This window comes from Pleuronectes platessa, chromosome 1 (genome assembly GCF_947347685.1).
Source record: "Pleuronectes platessa chromosome 1, fPlePla1.1, whole genome shotgun sequence".
Taxonomy (NCBI): Eukaryota; Metazoa; Chordata; class Actinopteri; order Pleuronectiformes; family Pleuronectidae; genus Pleuronectes; species Pleuronectes platessa.
In genome coordinates this window covers 31,120,743-31,143,161 of record NC_070626.1, presented here as the reverse complement: position 1 = coordinate 31,143,161, position 22,419 = coordinate 31,120,743, and the positions used below count along the sequence as shown (strand labels likewise).

The 22,419-nt window shown below is 41.3% G+C and overlaps 2 protein-coding genes across 2 annotated transcripts; both read left to right on the top strand.

The window, feature by feature from the left end:
• Window positions 1-9,771: 9,771 nt before the first annotated feature.
• LOC128442997 (hatching enzyme 1.2) lies at window positions 9,772-14,024 on the top strand. The gene is made up of 10 exons (XM_053425681.1): window positions 9,772-9,880; window positions 9,969-10,045; window positions 10,302-10,329; window positions 10,420-10,470; window positions 10,658-10,786; window positions 11,517-11,637; window positions 12,035-12,213; window positions 12,983-13,064; window positions 13,319-13,477; window positions 13,567-14,024. The coding sequence occupies exons 1-9, from the start codon at window positions 9,835-9,837 to the stop codon at window positions 13,449-13,451; spliced, it is 846 nt and encodes a 281-aa protein (XP_053281656.1). The 5' UTR covers window positions 9,772-9,834; the 3' UTR covers window positions 13,452-13,477; window positions 13,567-14,024.
• Window positions 14,025-15,531: 1,507 nt separating this feature from the next.
• LOC128442990 (V-type proton ATPase subunit d 1) lies at window positions 15,532-22,194 on the top strand. Its single transcript, XM_053425668.1, has 8 exons — window positions 15,532-15,735; window positions 16,730-16,901; window positions 17,808-17,986; window positions 18,131-18,210; window positions 18,647-18,724; window positions 18,896-19,072; window positions 19,239-19,316; window positions 21,126-22,194. The coding sequence occupies exons 1-8, from the start codon at window positions 15,609-15,611 to the stop codon at window positions 21,285-21,287; spliced, it is 1,053 nt and encodes a 350-aa protein (XP_053281643.1). The 5' UTR covers window positions 15,532-15,608; the 3' UTR covers window positions 21,288-22,194.
• Window positions 22,195-22,419: the final 225 nt, after the last annotated feature.

Here is a 22,419-nt window from a genome sequence, read left to right as displayed (position 1 = left end):
TAAGCCCAGATTATGTTACCAGTCCAAGGGAAAGGGGAAAAGAAGTTGCAGTCCAGTTGCAGTTCTGTGACGTCTCCTGGGTTGGTGGTCGTAGAGTTCTGCATTCGCGATTCTGTCGAGCCGTGTGCTCAGATGCTGGTTGAAGTTCTCCTGCAGGACATCGCGTCGCTACGAGGAGTTTTGTAGAGCTTGAAGGGCGAGGAGATTTCCTTGAGAGGGGTGAGCTGGGAGCTGCACCTCTGACCTCCGGTTGTGGGTTGGATAGAGAGAGACAGCCTTCCGCCCTCGGCGTGATGGAAGAAGAGAGAGATTTTAGGCGGACCTCTCCTTATATTGACCCCGGTGACCTCACAGGTCTTGGACCAGAGTGACCAATAGGAGTGACCCCCCAGGTTCTTGACACCTTTGTGTGATATTACCCAAATCCCAGGACATGCAGCATCCTGTTACATCCTCTGGGAGACTGAGTTCCTTGACTGTCTTAAGACAAAGGGAACATGTGGCACTCTGGGAGACTGAGTTCACTCCAGAACATGCGGCTCCCTTGTTTCAAGTTTGACTGAAGGGAGGCCTGTGGTTTGCACAAAAACCATGTCCCAACAGTGACATCCTGTTCTTAACCCTCAACAGGCGTAAGGAAAATATACCCAAAACCCCATTATCAGGGGGAAAAACGTAGAAACCTCAGAGAGATGTGAGGGATCCCTCTGCCAGGACACACCCTAACGCAGGCAGTGTGGAGACAGAGGTTTGTCCACCGGCAGCCGCACCCGCTCATGTGGGGCCCGACAGGAGGCGCGCCTTCCGGGTGGAAGGAGTGGCAGTGTGAGGAGGTGAGAAGAAGGACCCTGCGACTACCCCAGACACGATGGTCTCCGAGATCTGACATGCAACAATGGAATGAGGCAGAGGAGGGTACATATGAAAACATCAGGGGTGCAGCAACTGATGATGTTTGAGAATTGATATTCCTTCTTGTGGTGTCTGACATAGCATGAGGAGCATCCTGCTGAGGAGGGGGTTTTGAGAACAGCTCACAGAGGTCGGCAAGGTCTGTGCACCTTTCTGAAAGTAAAAAGATCTGACCCCAACAGTCAATCTGAAGTTCACCTTCTTAGGATCTGATTGATGCCATCACACAGTCATGTTAATGTTGTAAACACAGGCAGCTACTCTGGTGGAAATTTGCTTTGTTTTGTATTTACTAACAAGTAACTCTAAAATTATGATTTATATGATCTACCAGCAGATGTTAGAGACATAACTTCAGTTGTGCACCTCAGCGTCATCGAGTGTTTTGGCCTTGTAATCATGATACAGGGCACCTGAGGCTAAAGGTAAAGCTACTGGCTACTGGCTACCTCTAGGCCTTCTTCTAAGGCCTTCCCACAACAGGTTGGTCAGACCTGGGTGCGGGTCCCCAGCATCTTGATAAGAACTTGACAGTGTACTTTAACTTTGACATGTGTTTTGATTTCTGCTCCCTGGAATGTTTGTGGTGTGATGTCTATTCATTGTTCTGTTTGACTCATCCTGCTTCTGATGAACTCACAGTTGTTTCCTCATATTTTCAACTTTTATTTCGAAGTGTTTCATCTTTCTGCCAAACTGAGTTCTTGTAAAATGTATATGTGAATATTTTCTGAATAACAACCTGCCTTGTTTTTTAGACTCCGTTTCAAGCCCTGAAATACTCTCACACACACACACACGTGTTGCATATGTCAGGTTACAGGTTTATTCTTACAAATTAAAACAAATATAATATCGCTTTAAAGGTTTATTTGAAGATGGAATGAATTGATCTTTTCCCTCCAGGATCACCATCATCATTATTATTGTTGTGGTTGTTTATGAAGAATATTTTCAGCACTTATTCACAAACTCCCTAAAAACATGAACAACAGTGATGATAATGATCGATGGGAGTGAAACACAAATTGACCCCAACTTCAAGTCAACTTTTAAACTTTTATGACTGTTTTAATTTTAGAAGTAACCTGCAGCTTACTGTGTGTTTGTGCATGGATTTCAGGATTCAAAATGTATTCTGTAGAAAGAATAATATGTCATGACAATAAATCAGGCTTATGGAAAATCAAACAAAGAACAAAGTTTAGAAAACAGGAGGAGCCACACAGGAGGCATGAGGTTAGGCCAGATGAACTGGATAACTGGACACTGGGGTGAGTCACACTAACAGGAAGTCAAACAACCAGACATACAAGTTAAGAAAAAATAAATAAAACATAAAATTATATTTTAAATTAATCCAAAAGGTCTGTTTAAGACTCTCTCTCTGTGTGTGTGTGTGTGTGTGTGTTTGTGTATGTATGTGTGTGTGTGTGTGTGTGTAAGAGCGAGAGAGAGAGAGAGAGAGAGAGAGAGAGACACTACTAAAGTGTTACTATTATCATTGGCATTATTGCTGTTGTAAAAAACATTACACCTTGTTTTTTTCCACAATCATTGTCACCATATGATTTTACTTTGTCATTAAACAGAGCAGTTACCTGTGGATAACACAGGTTGCAGATGTTATCTGGTAAAAAGAAGTGATCGTGTTTGGAGCTGCTAACAATGTGCAGGAGAAGAACCTGAGATCATGCTCCAATCACAGATGGTCAGTAGTAGACTCCGCCTCCTTTAAAGAGAGTTCATCTTTTCTGCATCAGAAACACTCACTGGGGGAGAATCACCTGAAATGGATTCGGACGGGACCGATGAGTTAGTGCTTATTGTTGGAACTGTTGAGTTTCTCTATAAGATCTTCAGGGTTGACCTAAAAAGAGCCTTGACAATATGGGTGTAATAATTTAATTGAAAATTCTATTTTCTCTTTGACTTTGTTTGTTTAGATTTCTGCCCCACCCGATTGTGATGCTCCTGCATTTTATAACGCCTTCATTGTTTGTGGTGTGATGTCTATTCATTGTTCTGTTTGACTCATCCTGCTTCTGATGAACTCACCGTTGTTTCCTCATATTTTCAACTTTTCTTTGTAGGTGTTTAATCTTTCTGCCAACCTAGTTATTGTAAATTGTACGTATATGACCTGCCTTGTTTTTCAGACTCCATTTCAAGCCCTGAAATACTCTCACACACACACAAGTGTTGCATATGTCACGTTACATGTTTATTCTTACAAATTAAAACAAATATAATATCTCTTGAAAGGTTTATTTGAAGATGGAATCAATTGATCTTTCCCCTCCAGGATCATCATCATCATTATTGTTGTGGTTGTTTAAAAAGTATATTCTCAGCAATAATTCACATACTCCCTTTAGTATTTGTTAGGTTAAGTTAAGCTCGATAACAGGAAGATATCCTGGGTATGTTGAACTCGCTTCGTAGTGAAGGACGTCCAGAGGAGCAAATGAGAAAAACTAAATTATGGTAATTTCTGAGCTGTGTTGTTTTCTTTCTTGTATTTTTGACTTTAAGCAAAAAAGTGGATTGAGAGGAAAATCTTTCTGAATTTTCAGAAGCCATATTATTTTCACCGGGGAATAAGTCACATCCGCCTCCTGTCGCCGAGTTACGACAACAAACACATTCCTGGGGAACTTTTTTTTCTTCACCTGTTTTTAAAGATTCTCACACATTGTAAACAGCTGTTGGACGGATTGTGGTGAGAATTGGTTCAGACATTATGATCATTCTCAGGAAGAATTGGTTAAACGTTGGTGAGGCCCTGAGTTCTGATCTAGCACCATCATCAGGTCCAAATAGCCATGTGCCCAATAGAACACAAAAATTCATCGAACTATTGATTAATATACAATTAACATTGATAAAGCGTTTGGAGTATTTCTAAAGTAGTGCCACGTTTCCGCTCTTTCTACTATTAGTACTATTACTTTAAATACAATTGATAATACTTCTGTACTTCAAGGAGGGTTAAAGGAGAAGTGTCCCCATAAACATGCAAATACACATCAATGTCCCCACGTTTGTCCTAAATATACATCAATGTCCCCATATACATCATAAATAAGCATCAATGTCCCCATATACATCATGAATATACCTCAATGTCCCCATATATATAGTTTATATACTGTATGATGATATAGCGCTGAAGGGCTATACATGGTTCAGGCCAGTAGAGGGCAGGGTATGCCAAGTTTTTTAATTAGTGCAGAAAGAAAGTGAACAACAGTGATGATAATGATCGATGGGAGTGAAACACAAATTGACCCCAGCTTCAAGTCAACTTTTAAACTTTTATGATTGTTTTAATTTTAGAATTAACCTGCAGCTTACTGTGTTTTTGTGCATGGATTTCAGGATTCAAAATGTATTCTGTAGAAACAAGAATATGTCATGACAATAAATCAGGCTTATGGAAAGTCAAACAAAGAACAAAGTATAGAAAACAGGAGGAGCCACACAGGAGGGATTAGGTTAGGCAAGGTGAACTGGATAACTGGACACTGGGGGAGTCACACTGACAGGAAGTCAAACAACCAGACACAGCAGTTAAAAAAAACAAAATAAAACATAAAATCATATTTTAAATTAATCCAAAAGGTCTGTTTAAGACTCTCTCTGTGTGTGTGCGTGAGTGTGTGTGTGTGTGTGTGTGTGTGTGTGTGTGTTTGTGGGTGGGTGAGAGAGAGAGAGAGAGAGAGAGAGAGAGAGAGAGAGAGAGAGAGAGAGAGAGAGAGAGAGAGAGAGAGAGAGAGAGAGAGAGAGAGAGAGAGACCCTAACTACTTAAATAATACTATTATCATTTTTTGCAGTATTCTCATTGGCATTAGTGCTGTTGTATAGACCATTACATTCAGGATCGTTATCTGGCTTCACTGACCTAACATTGGTCGTTCTGCATAACCTGTGGGACACAGCTGGTCAACTGGTCATGTGACTCTGGGTCTACCGAGCGAGCTACGAGCATGTTCATGCAGAAGAAGCAGAGTTAATTATGAGCAGCAGCATCAGAAACATGAATAAAGAGTAAAACGCTGATTCATGCCAGTCCAGTTTTAGTGACATTCAAAAGTGACATTGAACAAAGTTAATTATTCGGGGGCAATTTCATGCGTTACAGTGTGTAATCAATTCATTACATGACCATTAATATTAGCTTAAAAACTTTAGCTTCTACTCTGGTATAAAAACAACTCCACCCGCAGGATTCAGCTTTTCTTGTTGTAATATATTCAGAACTTTATTCATAGTTCGGAAAATGCCGGCTAGGAAACCAAGGTTAACTGGGCCCGTTGATAACCAGTCTGGTTGTACAGGTTATCCAGGACGACCAATGACAGGTTTATTGAAGCCCAATGATAAAAACATATCCTGGGTACATTGAGCTTGATTCAATCGTACACCCCCCCAACAAATCACCAACAAGCAGAAATGATGTGGATCACTGGAAAGGAAGCGTACGCCCTTGTTATCATTTCCCTGATTCGACTGATGATCCATTGTTCTGTGCTGAATGATGAGGTCTTACTCAGCGCAGAGTGGCATGATGAGCGGTTCCAGGTTTGAGAATCGGTCACGTTGGCCGCAGTGCACCCTGCTGCTGATTGAAAGCAGAAGGCTCAAATGTCACCGGCAATATCAACCGGGTCATCGGGGTTTGGATCTTACAAATAAAGCTCGGTAAAAGTGGGATCGAGCAAAATCAACACATCCACACCGGCGTCGGACCTCATCACGGCTGTGGCTGAGGGGTAGAGTGGTTGTCCTGAAGGTAGGCAGTTCGATCCCCAGTCTGACCCGTCTGCATGCCGAAGTGTGCTTGGGCAAGATGCTGAACCCTGAATGGCCCCCGATAGAATATCAAAGTGCTGCGAATAGAATAGTGTGAATGTGTGTTTGAATGTAAAACTGTACTGTAAAGCCCTTTGAGTGGTCATCAAGACTAGAAAGGCACTATATAAATACAAAACCATTTACCATCACCAAAACTCTATTATCTTTCTAAGTTGATGTCCTGGTCAAGGTCTTTTTACGAGCAAGGCTCCTCCTTTTCATCCTGACTCAGACTAGTTTCAAGAGATTATCTGGAGTTCAGTCTGAAAGCAGCTCCAGGGATTAACGTCCATGGTTGTGGTGCGGACATGCTCAACACTCATCATGGGGCGAACTGCTCCCAACTGATTTTTACTGGTCCAATATTCGGGATCTGATCAAACCTGAAACCAACGTTCATACATGCAGCCATCCTCCTTGATCCCCCACACATGACGTTAAGGAGCCAACAGTGAGTGTTGTGCTACCTTCAGCTTTGTGTGAAATGTTTTACGCATTTGTACAGAGGATAGGTGCTGTTTTTCTGGTTTGTACTGTCTCTGTTCTAATGTTCTCAGCCCTTCACCCAGAAATGTTGCCACACAGCTGACAGTTGTAAACATGCTCCTTACATAACCCTCAGTAGCCCGTCACAGAAAGACACAAAAGCTTTTCTGTGCTTCTGTAAGTTTGAGTGACACCATGATCCATTGCTCAGACACACCTATTCATCATGTGCTCAAGTGTCTGACGTGAAAAATCTACTGTATGCAGCTTGGCAAGTGCACTTGAGAAGCCGGTTATAAAAAAAAAACGACCCTGGTTGACGACCCGCCCTACCTCCAGCGCCAAAGCCATCCAATGCATGTACATCTAAAAGAAAGGACTTGAACTTAACAATTCATTACATTGGATCGACTGAAAAGAGGCATAGAATTGTTCCCAATCAAAATGTCTGATGCGTTCAGAAAGCCTCAGCAAATTACAAACACTCACCTGCTCTCAAACCGAAAGACAAAGCTCTTACATATAGACACATCATAAAAGTGTCCTCTGTCATACGATGAGGATATTTTATGCCATGAACCTCAAATCAGAATCAGAATCAGAATCAGAAAGTATTTATTACCACGTAGGTTTACACCTACAAGGAATTTGCTCTGGTTATTGGTGCATACAATGAACATAGAAACATAAAAACATAAAAACACAATAAATATAACACACATAAGAAAAGCAATAAAAAGAGACAATATATATTTACTCACTATTAACTTCTTATTTACTTCCTTTTACAAAGTAACTTTATTTAGACATAAACATATCTAAATAAAATATATATAATAGATAAAAGATATAAAAAGTGAAGTAAAAAGTGAAATGCAAGATGCAAAAAACAGTGTCAGACTACAATATGCAATATAATGCAGAATAATATAATATAATATAATGTGTTAATTTAATTCATCCTTGAGGTGTGGGGGGAGGGGCGGAATAAAAGTCAGAGTCAGGTGGGGGTCCCGGGCCTTGTTGATAAGGCCAACTGCAGCCAGGAAGAAGCTGGTCTTGTGGCGGGAGGTTCTGGTCCTGATGGACCGCAGCCTCCTGCCCGAGGAAAGAACCTCAAAGAGTTTGTGACCCGGGTGGGAAGGATCAGCCACCATCTTACCTGTTTGCCTCAGGGTCCTCGAGGCAAACAGGTCCTGTAGAGATGGCAGATTGCAGCCGATTACCTTCTCAGCAGAACGGATGATACGCTGCAGCCTCCTTTTGTCGTTAGCGGTGGCAGCAGCGAACCAGATGGTGATGGAGGAGGTGAGGATGGACTCCATGATGCAGGTGTAGAAGTGCACCGTCATTGTCTTTGGCAGGTTGAACTTCTTCAGCTGCCGCAGGAAGTACATCCTCTGTTGTCCTCTTTTGGTGATGGAGCTGATGTTCAGCTCCCACTTGAAGTCCTGGGAGATGATGGTGCCCAGAAGCAGAAGGACTCCGCAGTGACGACTGGGGCGTCTCTCAGGGTGATGGGGGTGGGTGGGGCTGGGTTCCTTCTGAAGTCCACAACCATCTCCACTGTTTTCAGAGCGTTGAGCTCCAGGTTGTTCTGATCACACCAGGTCACCAGATGGTCAATCTCCCAAATATGAACCTTTGACCTCCCACACAGATTTCAATGTTAACTGGGGCCAGCACTTTCAGGAGAGAACTGAAAGAAATCGATTTTCCTTTTTTTTCCAACATTTGTTGATGCCACAAACACAGATTCACATTTTCTCTGTAGGAAGGATATAGGCGAACTGATAAGTATCATGAGTAATAGAGTTTGAGATGGGCCTGTTTGAACCGCCTGTAACAGGAAGACCAGTTTTTTTTTTCCAAAACCAGAAGCTCCCAAATGAGCATTAAAGACACAAGATATAAGATATGTCACAATTCTTGGGATGTGAATCCTGGGTTAGCTCAGGTCCAGAAAAGGATCCAGCGGTTGGAGCCTTCATATCTCTGGGATGAAATGAAGCGCACATGCAGGAAGCTTCAAAATGGGACGGTCCAGTCTGGCCAACGTAATGCTGTTGGTTTTCAAACGCACGCTCTGAAGAATGCAGCCCCTGCATTGGGACACAGTTGCCAACATCTCGGCACACAATACAGATTCCACATGATCATCTTTAGCTGGTTCAGTAGACACTGGGATGTAAGTAGTAGTGTAAGAAACCTTCACTGTAGAACTTGTATGATCAACTGACCAACCCAGCATCTATAAGTCAAACGTGTGACCATGCAGCCGCGCAACATTCCATAGAACATAATCTTCTTTGTAAAGCGTCAATTTATTTTTAAACGCAGGTGAGTTTTCTTTATCTTAAGAGCTTCCAGATAGTGTGATGAGTGATGGGTCTTGTTGTAACAATGGCTACTGTACACACTTCTGTTGATCATAATCATATGGAACGTCAGAACAGAGTGTTTCCTGGTTAACAGATTAACTGGAGGAGATTTGTTTGTTCATGGTCTAACGAGGCAGCACCAGAATCATCATCGTCGCTTGATTTCGTAATACATTTCTGCCGGAACTAACCTCGACCCCTGTGAAACTCTCAGAACTCAACTTTCCTGTCAAGTTGTGAACGTTGAAAAACTGGAGACGAAGACAACAAAATTCTTCAAATGAAAAAAATTGGTGGTTGCAGCCATTCTTGAAATACTGTGACACATTCACGTATGTGTCATTAAAATTTATCTTCATATTAACTTTTGAGCTTTTTTATTTATGAGTTGAGTAGATAATCCTTTCGATAGATTTTCCTTTCTGAGGTAAAATCTCTCTCTGTATATTGTTAACTTGTGCCTTGAATTCATGTCGGTTTACGAGATGCTTCTGTAAATAAAACATGTTTCCTCGTTTTTGTCTCAACTGCCCCTTTAACAAAGTGAACAATAAGCCATTTTCAGGTTGTCAGTGGAAGTCACTCATCCCTTCTCACACATTGTCCTGTCTAAAGACAACACACTTGACAAGTGCCAAACGATGCGTGAGTTTCTTGTTTCTGGTTTCAGAGAAAGAGTCCAGGCTTTAACGTCAAGAAAGGCAAGTTAAAACTCTGAGAAACAAGATGCGTGTCAACGAAAGTCCTGCCTACCGCAGATCTGGTTCTCAACAAGCCGGAGGGTTCATTGATAAAATGTTGTTCTTCCACCTCGACTGAGACTCAGCTGGAATTATTTGTCTATGCAATCTCACGCAGTCACGTGGCAGCTAAATGCAATTGAAAGACTTTACACACAAAACATGTGATGCATGTTTTCTTAAAGATTACACTTCCCCACATGAACAAAGTACCTTCACTGTGCTTTGAGGTACTTCATTACAAATCCATTTATATTGTTGTGTATATTGATATGTATCTTTTATGTTTGTGTATTAAATTCTACTTGCGAATCTGAAAAACATCTTCCACCACTGGATTTTTTCAATTTGCTGGTTAAAACATTATGATTTAGATTTTCAAGATGAGCATCTTCATATTGTGCCTGCGGATGAAACCTCAGCCACACCCTGTAAGAGCGGCCTATAAAGAGGGAGGATGCGAGCAGCAGCCTTCACACCGCTCCAGACTCCTGGAACAACAGGTAAACTCCTCTGGTCTTTTGTTTCTCAACAAACTTATTTGCATCTGATTTATTCCTCAAACACTGATTATTTTCTGTGTATTTTCAGATTTTGAACGTCAACCTGAGAGAAGCAGCATCATGACGCCTGTTTTCCTCCTCCTCCTCTTCTTCTCCATCCCTGCGGTAAGTTTCAACAGTGAGATCATGATGTTACGCTGTCCTGTGAAAACCTGGCATCTTCACATTATCAGCTGAGATCAAAATCATCTCTGTTATGAGCGTGGTGACGACGTGTCTGAGAAATAATTGAGTTGTTTATTAATGAGCCTTTAAGTTGAAGGAAAGTTGTTGCAAAGGGTCCGTAAAGGAACCTCCACAATGTCAGATATGAGATTTACAAACAGCATCTGATGAGTAACGTTGTGTCTTTGTGTAACAGTACGCAGCTGATGAAGCAAATCAATTGGGTGAGTTTAATAATGAAGAGTTTTCCACGTGTCAACGTAAAAATGATTCTGCTGCCACTTGTTTCTGATATTTTCTGTGTCGACCTGCAGACGAAACTCCTGGAGTCTCTGATGTCCTGGAAAAAGTCAACGAGGGCTTAAGTGAGAAATAATTTCATATTGTCCAACTTTTCTGCCCTAAATAGAAAAACCTGATGACTGAAATAACGTGATACTTGAGCAGTGAAAAAAGTTAGATCGATCTTTGGTTTTCGTATATAAATTAAAAAATGTGTAAACCTCCAGATTCCTGGTTTAAATAGTAAGTGTCTGTGTCGTTGTTCTTCAGCAAACCTGGTCTTTGGCGACATTAAGCTGAATTCCCAGAGGAACGCAGACCCCTGCACAGCCACTGGCTGCGCGTGGCCTAAATCAAGAAGGGCTGTCTACGTGCCTGTGGTCATCTCCTCCGGTTACAGTGAGTCTGATCCACAAAAAACAGTCTGGTGAACCTCAGCTTTGTTTCCAGTAAAAACTAAAAAACGTTCCATAGTGGTCGAAAAGAGATTATCACACAAAAACTAAATCCTTCAGTAGAAAAGACGCGTTGTCTAAGTACATCTTTATTATTGAGATGCTTTTACTTTTTCTCAATGTATTTCATATCTAGTTTTTTTCTTCCACTAATCATCTCACATTCCCTCAGATTTATCTCAATCACACTATTGTAGTTGTACTTTCTTATACTCCAGAGTTTACTTATTATTATTTAGGTTTCATGTCATTTTAGAAGAGGAATATCAGAAGATCAGGCTATGACCTGCGTTAAAATTGAGAATTTTGACATCAACTCATGTTATTGACTTTTTCCCAACAAATAATAACTTAATTCTCGTAATACTGCCTATATTTTCATAATATTTACTTTTTTCTCATTATTTTACTACTTTATTCTCATATTATTTAAGTTTCCCGTATTAAATTACAGCTCCTTACACATAACATTGACTTTTTCCAATAACATTAGAACTTCAAACAAAGATTATCTTCTCATATTGACTTTTTCCCAATGAAATCCTGACATATCACTAAGTTCTGTGGTTAGAGATATTTTGAATTGAATAAGAATGATCTGAAAAACTGTGAATGTAAGTTACTGTACTCTGAAGGATGGTCTAGAACACGCAGCTTGTACTTTGTCTCCACAGCCCGTGCAGAGCGCAACATCATCATCAAAAGCCTGCTGACCTTCCACAGCTCCACATGCATTCGCTTCGTGTGGAGACGCTCGTATCACACGAACTACCTCCACTTCTACTCTGGATCTGGGTAGGAACACACACTCAGGTGCTGTGTACTGAGTTGAGCTTCAGCGAACCTCGAATGGCGTCTTTATTTCCAGCGGCGCAGTCACTGCAGGTCACTCTTCCAGTTTCTGAGAGAAAAGCTGCATCCAGCGTCACCACATGCAACAAACAGCTCATTCCAAACAAGCAGGTTGAGAATAGACGTTCGGTCTCAGCCACAGTAGAGTCAGGTCAGGGAACAAGTTTCTGTTTGTAATGGTTTCGGCAGGGATCGAAACAGGATGTTGTCTTAAAAAAAGGTTTAAGATCAGACAACACTTGTTTCCTTTTAAAAGCCAAATGGATAATGTGACCTCTTTCTTGTCTTTAACTTTTCTATATGTCTCTTACAATAATTTCCCTGTGTGTGTGTGTGTCAGGTGCTGGTCGTACGTGGGCCGTCAGAGTAGAGGACAGGCTATCTCCCTGCAGAGAAACGGCTGTTTGTACACAGGCACAGTGCAGCACGAGGTCCTCCACGCTCTGGGCTTCCACCACGAGCAGGTCCGCTCCGACAGGGACAGATCCGTTCAGATTCTCACCGAGAACATTATTCCAGGTGAGCTCATCCACAAAAACCTTCATTCCACGCTGCCGATTTCATCTGCTTGTGCCACAGACTGTAAATGAAGGTGGAGGACGAGTCTCCATATCCTGAGTACTAGCCCTGTAGATCGTAACACTGCCAGACGTACGGCAATAGCATTTGTACTATCATTTCCCCCTTTGCACGATGTACAATCAATAATGCCAAGAAACGATAACATCCTATAATCTCATAATTTAGAAGTTCTAACAATCAGTATATAGAATGTGGATCCTGCGTCTGTGTTTACGCTTGTTGTGATGTCGTACGTGAATATGGATCAAAGCCTCTTTCCAGCCAATCATACTCCGAAGATGTATAATACACCGACAGCGAATCAGAGGTTGAGCTTGACATTTTTCACCAGTATGATATGCGTTTTTTAAATAATTTTTATCTAGGTGTTTTTTTCACATGGTAAGATTTGTGGGCGGAGTCAAGGATTTGTCCGTCTTAACATTTGCTGTTTTGATTTATTGTTCTAATCTTTATTTTCTTGTCTACGACTTATGTACGATAGTTTTCCCTGACATTTAACAGTTTTTCAACCGCTGCTACAATACTTCTAGCAATGCCATCCAACCCATTAGGGTTCATCCTCTGGGGATCATGAATATCTGCACCAAATAATCCATTCAATACTTGTGGAGATACTTTCTCTCAGAGTGGTTAAATACTGAAGAAAAGGTGAAAATTATAAAAACTCAGTTTAATTTAAAAAAATGTCTATCTCCCTCTGCAGGAAAGGAACACAACTTTGATAAAGAGCAGACTAACAACTTGGGGACTCCCTACGACTTCAACTCTGTTATGCATTACAGCAAGTAAGTGTTGGTTTGTTCATCATCGCCATTGAAGCTACTTGACTGAGACGCATTTTTTAAACAGATTTTGTGTTTTGTTTATTTACTTGTTTCTTGAATCTGATCAAATTATTTTCACGCATATACAATACCCGCCTTGCAGCATAAGGATCAACACCGATGCAGCGAATGTGTTTTTCTAATGTCAGTGAATAACAACAGAGCAAATGAACTAAGACAAAACCAATAATGTTGTGTTTGGTTCCTCTTCAAAGATACGCCTTCAGCAAGAACAGGAAGCCAACCATCGTGGCCAGGAGCGACCCCAACCTGGACTTTGGACGGGCCACATCCATGAGCTCCAATGACGTCGCCCGCATCAACGCACTTTACAAATGCAACGCCTGAAAACTGAAACCCGTCAGACTGCTAACGTGAGTGAGGACACAACAAACACATCCCACAAGGAGAACAAAGTAGAAACTGAGTTGAAATATTAAATCTTTTTTTCTCCCCCAACCAGGAACGTGTCGACCTCCAGAGAATTCCACAGGATTTCTGATGTAGAGCAACAATAATGTTCAAAAGCAGCAGGATGAAAAAAAAAAAAAAGATCTTTGTTTAATGATTTTCTCGTTTTGATTGGGTGATGGGTTTCCTCAGAACTACCAGGCAGTGAACCAGGCATGAAACAAATCGAGGGGCTGATGTTTGCTGGGATGGATCATTCATGAATTGTGAAAGCTTTTTTTAAATATTCAGTAAAAGCTCCATTTAATGCTCATTGGGTGTGGAGCATCAGCAGCGAGATAAATAAACAATTCTAATTTGTTCTAACAGTAATAATCAATAACATTATTAAGCCTGGTTCAAACGTCTTGGATTTTTTGTGGGTTTTCCTTTTTTCTAGACTACAAATCAATGTACTGTGTATTAATTTCTACACTGGACTATTTCCACAATAAAATCACAAAAAATAAATGTGTGTCTTTATTTCCACCAAAAGGAGGCAGTGTTCTGTCACTCTGCTGACGTCACGGGTCAGTCTCATCATCCTGTCAGTGACAAACTTCACATAAATTCCAATTTGTTTCAAGCTCCGTGAATGGTCACAGAAATCAGACACTTATTACCAGTAACAAGTTTCAGGAGATGATGTGGGAGCAGTGGGAACTATTCCTGTTATAAAGGAAAAGTTAGGTTTAGGTGAAAGTTAGGGTTCGGCATTCAGTTGTGATGGTTAAGGTGAATGTGGGGGGGGACTCTGCTCAAATCTGTTAATCTCTGCATCCTGGAATAATTTCCCCCAATGGACTGCATCTATTTACTGGTTTTATTTATTTCATACCAGAACTCAAGTTAATTTCAGGACATAGAGTTCATCTCCGGGCACAGAGATCGCTGCAGGACAGAGACTCTGATGTAATCATATCATACAAGTACTGCTACTTGTCAAAGTAATGTGTAAACTTTTATTTCAGTACACTTTTACCTTTTCGTTTGTACTTTTACTTAAGTAAAGCAAAGTAAGAGTCCTTCCTCCACCTCTGCAATTATCCTTGTACAGACCAAAATGCCTAAACTAGAACTATCAAGGCAAAGGATGGTGTTTTCTAAACTTTTCATTTATTTTAAAAATATTTTGCATGATACTTGCAGCATACGCTGACTGTCGCCTGTCTCATGTAATATTTAATTATCTCAATTTAGGATTTATTACTGTCTTTTTTCACACGCACACACACACACACACACACACACACACACACACACACATGCACACACACACACACACACACACACACACACACATATGCACACACACACACACACACACACACACATGCACACACACATACACGCACACACACATGCACACACTCTGTCTCTGCTTATTACATTTGTTATACAAGACTAGGTAATAATTTGTATGACTGTCATAACCTAACAACTTAATCGTCTTCCTCTTGCTTTACTTGAGGGCTCATATTGAGCAAAACGTGTACATACATATAAATGGCATACAGGAATGTGTGCGTGCGTGGGCATGTGATATATATATATATATATATATCAACTTATATAAGAAAAGTTGGAATCAGATAAGAAGGGATGATTATTAACTTAATTATTAATTAATTATTATCTATCTCTAAAGGCCTTGTGCATATTAATTTCATATTATTGCCCTAGATAAACATGACACACCTCGTTCTGGTAGATTTGAGGTCTGCTTAGACTTCATATGAATAATAATATATTAAAAAAATTAGATTTCTCCCGATTTTTCTTCCATATTTGACCCAGTCACTCAAAACCAAAGTTAAATTGTGAATCAGTAGAATCACACCTGCTCCTGATAGATTTAAGTTATAAAATATTGCTTTTATATTATTTTATATATATTCCTTGATATTATTTTATATATATATATTCTCTGATATTTTTCATGCAGTGACAGCAGATGACTGGTCAGGTGACAGTCACGTGGTCCAGTCAGCTGATGCTAACGTTAGCATCTCGGTTCTTCCTCCCGCAGCGGACTCGGATCTGACGCCGGACAGGATGCCTTTCAACGAGCTGTATTTCAACGTGGACAATGGGTACCTGGAGGGGCTGGTCCGGGGCTTCAAGGCCGGGATCCTGTCCCAAGCGGACTACCTGAACCTCGTCCAGTGCGAGACCCTGGAAGGTGAGCTCGCGCACAGCTAGCGGCTAAAACATTAGCTAGCCAACCGGGGCTAATCCCACGGGCTAACCTCAGCTGGCGTTAGCGCCTGTGCATCAACGCCTATGTCGCGTTTAATCGTTTAATAACATATAACAACACAACATTGGGTTTTACGGTGAATTCAACTCCTCCAGTCATCGAGTCTGACATCAGTCATCTGTTGTAGTTTTATTTTATATTGTAAAAATGTCGTTCTTTACGCTGAGCTGCACCACCTAGCATAATGCTAACCCCAGCTAAATCCAGTGTTGTGTCATTTATGGATCAATAATGGAGATTTTCTTCAAGAAGAGGAAATGAGAGTTTAGCAGGAAGAGGTTTCACTTGGTTCCCGTTACTGTGAGGGAACATGTCTCTGCTGCTTGAGCTTCAGTGAATGATTCAACGAGCAGTTCAAGATCAAGATATCTGTGACCTCTCTGCACTAAACTGTAGTTATTACAGTGCGGCAGACATGTGACCTGTATACGATCATCTCTGTGTATTTATATTGTACAACAACATGTATTTAAAAAGTGTTTCACGTGTACATCACCAAAGCCACCGAGTGAAACATCCTATCAGCCACACAGGACATTTATTCTCACTGATTACACCCAGTGTGAACGATAATTGTGTGTAGTGGCAGATTATTATATAATAACGTATTCAATTGTTATAATATTTATCAACAAAACTTGTTTCTATAAGATTTCATTCAGTGTGACTGCTTCAAAAATAGCTGACAATGAAATGTGATGGATTCAAATCAATTAAGTCACATCATACATTATATCAAGGCACTTAAGACCTTAAATATTTAAGAGAGAGAGAGAGAGAGAGAGAGAGAGAGAGAGAGAGAGAGAGAGAGAGAGAGAGATCCCTGTTGTGCCTAAACGTAAAATAAGAATGTGTTTGACGAGCACTGATCAGAAACTCTCCAATCATGTGTAATGTTGATGTGTGTCCACTGCAGACCTGAAGCTCCACCTGCAGAGCACGGACTACGGCAGCTTCCTGGCCAATGAGGCGTCTCCTCTGACCGTGTCCGTCATTGATGACAAGCTGAAGGAGAAGATGGTGGTAGAGTTTCGCCACATGAGGAACCAGTCGTACGAGCCACTGGCCAGCTTCATGGACTTTATCACGTAAGCTTTAGGCAATAAATATATTGTTGTGTTTCCACTCTGTCCGTTTGCAGGATTACAAATAAATATACTTCCTGAATAACCAGGCAACAGAAGGATGTGGTTTGGTTCAGGTGAAAATTAATACAATTTGGATCCAGATGAAAGGCCGGATCTAGGAATTCGGTTTCACTTTCTCTGCGTTGTTCCCACAGAGTTCATTCATTCTGTGCTGGTAGTGGGTTGGATGCACACATTTCTCTCACAGGTTACAGATTGTGGTTAATCAGCATTAAATCCATTTGTGGGGACGCACACAACTGCAGCTGTAGCTATGACTAACACTACACTGCAAGCATGTGGCAATCAGCTCTGCCCAGGGCTACACAACACAGCAAAACACCAAGTCAGACATCTCTTATGTCAATATGAGAAGTCTCAAATCTTTTGGCTTCATTATGAAACTGCCCGCCACAGTTTGGATAACTAATGGGAAGTGTTGCTTTGACATGGTGAGAGATGTGCTCTCTATCTGACTGGTAGCAGCATTACATAATAACGACAGATGAGCACGAAACTTGGTGGAAAGATGTGTTGCAGTTCAGGGAAGAACCCATTAAAGTTCGGTGATAATCAAGATCAGGATTGGGTGACAGTTTTACATCTTGATTGAATTCTTGTTTCTAGCTCTGGGTTACAGGGACAAGTTATTTAATATTGTAATGGAATTAATTTAGACCAATGGAGGGAATTTAATATGATGAATTTCTGGTATACAATCGCTACATGCTGGTAGAATGTTAATGTTCATTTTTACGAGAAAACCGAAATGAGGAAATGGATCTAGCTCCACACAGATGAGTTGAGTTTTTATATCTTTGTCACAACAAATCCTCTCCTGTTCCCTCGACTCTGTTTCCTCCTCAGGTACAGCTACATGATCGATAACGTCATCCTGCTGATCACGGGCACTCTGCACCAGAGGGCCATCTCTGAGCTGGTGCCGAAGTGTCACCCGCTGGGCAGCTTCGAGCAGATGGAGGCGGTCAACATCGCCCAGACCCCCGCCGAGCTGTACAACGCCATCCTGGTGGACACGCCCCTGGGTATGTGGCTCCATACAAACGCTCACTTCCTAAGACATTTTGAAAACTGAGTTGTAATGTTACATCCTGAACAAGAGATGCACCAAAGCTTATAGAATCATTCTCAGTGACCTTCTGTTGATTTGATGTAAATGTTCTTTTCAGCTGCATTCTTCCAGGACTGTATATCTGAACAGGACTTGGACGAGATGAACATTGAGATCATTCGTAACACACTATACAAGGTAAAACATCGTATGATCATTGTGAAGTATTTTCCGAGTGCTTTACAGAAGCCAAGGAAGGATGATGTGAAATGCAATTACGAGATATCTGTGATTTTATTGAGAGAAAATAGACAAATATGAGAAAAATCCTAATAAATAATATATAAATTACCAAAGATCCCAACAAAAAACTGGAATATTTACACCTTGCAATTTGTAATATGTTGTGTAATTGATATAAAATGTGTTGGTTGCACCACTGAGATCATATTTTTAATAATAAGCTATTTTAACTGACAATTTGATTTGAAAACAGATATAGCTTTTTTATTTGAAGGTGTTGTTTAAAGCTATTTTGAAAACACTAAAGGATCGAACATGTGTTATTATTATATTATTATTATTGTTGTAATTGTCGTGTGAGTTTCCTTCATTTGGTGCCTCGACCTTTCAGGCTTATCTGGAGGCGTTCTATAAGTTCTGCTCTAACCTTGGAGGAACCACAGCAGACACCATGTGTCCCATTCTGGAGGTGAGTCTCTGCCCTGTTGCTACAGATGAATTCACATTTCTCTAGTAGTTTATATATGAGCAGCAGGGGGGCGTAAAGTTCACCGGTGGATTCGTCAATAGAAATGAGCTCAGTGTGTTTGTCTGTGGATGAAAGTCTCAGTTCAGGTTGTTCTTCTCGTCTCTGCCTCAGTTCGAAGCCGACAGGAGAGCCTTCATCATCACCATCAACTCGTTCGGAACCGAGCTGTCCAAGGAGGACCGGGCCAAGCTCTTCCCCCACTGTGGCAAGCTTTACCCAGAAGGCCTTGCTCAGCTGGCCCGCGCTGACGACTACGAGCAGGTCAAGGCCGTTGCTGATTTCTATCCTGTAAGTCCAAAACCATTTGTCCTGTAAACATCAGCAGAGCATTTCAACATAAACCACAGCTCCTGAGATGTTATTAGTAGTTTTCGTACAGTCCAGCGGAAAAAGTGAATCCAGCCTCATTTGTTTTTAATCATTAGTCTGTGTTTGAACTTCTCCACGTCCTCAGGAGTACAAGCTGCTGTTTGAAGGCGCCGGCAGCAACCCTGGAGATAAAACACTGGAGGATCGCTTCTTTGAGCACGAGGTGACACACATCATCATCACACACGATGCATGTTGACTGCAGTGTTAATTTCGTTGACGAAAACGATAACGAAAAATATTCGTTAACGACCCTTTTCCCATGACGAAGACGAGACGAAAACTGATCTTTGAAAATAAAAACTATGACTAAATCTATTTTAACTTTCGTTGACGAGACGAGACGAAAATGTTGGTGGTTGACTAAGTCACAATCATTTTTAAAACATCATCGTATCAGGCCGTCATGAAGTATCAGGAGCGGGCGAATGTGTCTGTGAGTGTGTGTGTCTGTGTGTGTGTGTGTGCCTGTGCGCTCCCAGATAGCGCACCGGTCCGTAGCTCCGCCCCCCGCCCCGCTCACTCGCTCAGAGAGACACAGTGAAAGCAGAGCGCGTTCTCGTGGAGCAGCCGCTCAGTGACCGACTGCTTCTTAACTATGGAAACAGTGAAAACACAGAGTTTCTCTGGTCTCAGCTGCTCAGAGATCAGCGCCACAGCTTCTTGATCAGAGCAGAAGCTGCAGGTCGTTTGTACCGAGCTCCAGTTTCGGTGTTCGCCTCCAGTCTGACCTGCTCTCCCTTTTTGTTTTCACATTTAAAACTAAATATATATTTTTAAGCTATTAGGCTGCAGCTATATGTTTTTATAGAAAAGGCGTTTAATGTGGCTATTAAATGTGACTAAAACTAGACTAAAACTAAGAAGGATAAAAATGACTAAATGTGACTAGAACTAATTTTCATTTTCGTCAAAAGACTAAGACTAAGACTAAATCAAAAATAGCTGCCAAAATTAACACTGGTTGACTGTAAATATAAACAACGCATCTCTGCGTCTTCCCATTGTGCAAAACAGCCAAAACACAGAGGTCGCCATCTTATCTTGGAGTCGTCTGGAGCCTGATTCCACTAATAGATGCCTGAATAATTTAAAACCAAACACATGGAACACGTATTAATTTGATAAGAATTACCAGTAACAGCTGACACCATCTTTGAGAAAATGTACTTGGTGTGTAATTCTGACATTTTTATTTAGCCCATGTCCCATCCACTACCATGTAGGAGCCAGGGTTTATGACTTGTACTGCAGCGTGCCTCTAGGGGGCAGTCCAGATGGTTTTGCATCACTTGTGGCAGCTGTCATGTCGTCCATCTTTAGAAACACTCAATGCTCCAGACCAGTGTTGACGCGTTATCGTGCTAACACGCTAAACTAAGATGGTGACCATGTCCATGGTCAACATTGCATCTGATGACTGTCAGGTTTAGTTAGCTTTGTCACTGTTAGCATGCTAATGTAGCATTGATCTCATCTGTCAATCATGACGTCTCAGCCCGTTTCTATATCATCGAAAGTTATGTGAAGTAACTAAATGACCGAATCTGCTACTTGGACCTTTTAGCTCTGTCCATGTCGCCTTCGCTAACATGGAGGAGGTGAAGGAGCCTTCACGCTGTCCGTCTCAATTTGAAGTCCCTGACTAGACATTTTAGAACGACTGCTTCTCCTTCACAAACACACTTGTTGCTGAGGCGCTTATTAAAATTAAGATTGTTCAAAGGGTCAAGTACAGTAGTGAAGTTAATGATATTTGACAGATTAAATTCCCTGAGTTTAATAAACGCGTGGACGATGTGTGTGTAATAAAATGGGCACTGAATTGGTGGAGGCGCCGGTGTGCAGAACAATGGGTGAAGACATATTGACACGTGTCTGCTGCTGTAGAAGGTGTGTGTTTGTGACTCTATGCTCAGTGCTCTTTGTGTACTTCATCTCCTCGTGCTCTTGTCCCCGTGTTGCCTCTCAGGTGAAGCTGAACAAGCTGGCCTTCCTCAACCAGTTCCACTTCAGCGTCTTCTACGCCTACGTCAAGCTGAAGGAGCAGGAGTGCAGGAACATCGTGTGGATCGCAGAGTGCATCGCCCAGCGGCACCGCGCCAAGATCGACAACTACATTCCCATCTTTTAAGCCTTCTCTTCCTCCCTCTCTCCATCCTCCTCCTCCTCCCATCAGCATTTCATTCAGTCTTTCGTCTCTGCTCACAGCTTGGTGTTAAAGATTGATGCTAAATTTTGTCCATTCTTCACTCGTAGGTGCGAATTGGTTCTGGACGCCTGAGTTAGTTTGTTGTCATGTGACTCCCCGTCAGGCTCATCGTTGCTTAAAAAATAAAACATATAATCTACTTAAATACAAAGTTTAACAAGAGGAAAATCGGCTCAGGTGGTTGGTGCTTGTTTTAATGAGCTCACAAGGTAAATGATTTGATTTGACTTTCAAACAGTCGCCTCTCACTGTCTAAACCCGACAACACAGTGTGTTGTTTGTGGTGTTCGAACACCAACCGCCTCTCTATGATCAGACTGATCATAGAGGAACGGGGAACATGAAAGAGCTGAAGTTTAATTAACTTCAACTAATCACCGATGAGCATCGTCTGACCTTCAGCTCGTCAAAGCAGACATGAAAACATTCCTTTTCTCGGTGTCAGTCTCTATATAACATATTTATTTCTGTTCTGTTGTGCGAGGTTTTGTCGGCATGTTTGGTCATTACTGTGGTTTACTCCCCGAAACCTAACAAGTGAAATGTGTGAGTCCTGGATTGTGGTTAGATTTAAGAAAACAGGAGCTTCTGGTCGACGTCTCTGTTCCTGTGTGAAGTTTGTCGGTTAACGTGCTGGAATGAGGCAAAATCATGACAAACGTAAAGTTTAAACTATTAAAAGAAGATGAATAGATATTTAAAGATGACTGTATGATTTTGTTTTTCTTATGCTGTAAAAATGATGTATTGATTTATTCCTGTTTCTTGTGAAATGTCTATTGTAAATGTGGTTGAAGAAATAAACTGCACCAACGCAGGTCTATAGAAATGACTCTGAAACAGTTATTTATTCTGGGGACTTGAAGAAAAAAAAGAGTGTCATTACAATACCCAGTTTTTATAAAAGTAAGTAACTTGAAAATCAATAAGAAAGCAATTTTTTTAATATTACCACTGTGGCAAATTTCGGCGTTTGAAATCTTTACATGTTTTTGCTGCGGCTCGTTTAACAGTAGTTCTATGAGGGGCCCTCCAGGTCCCCATTGCCCCGGGC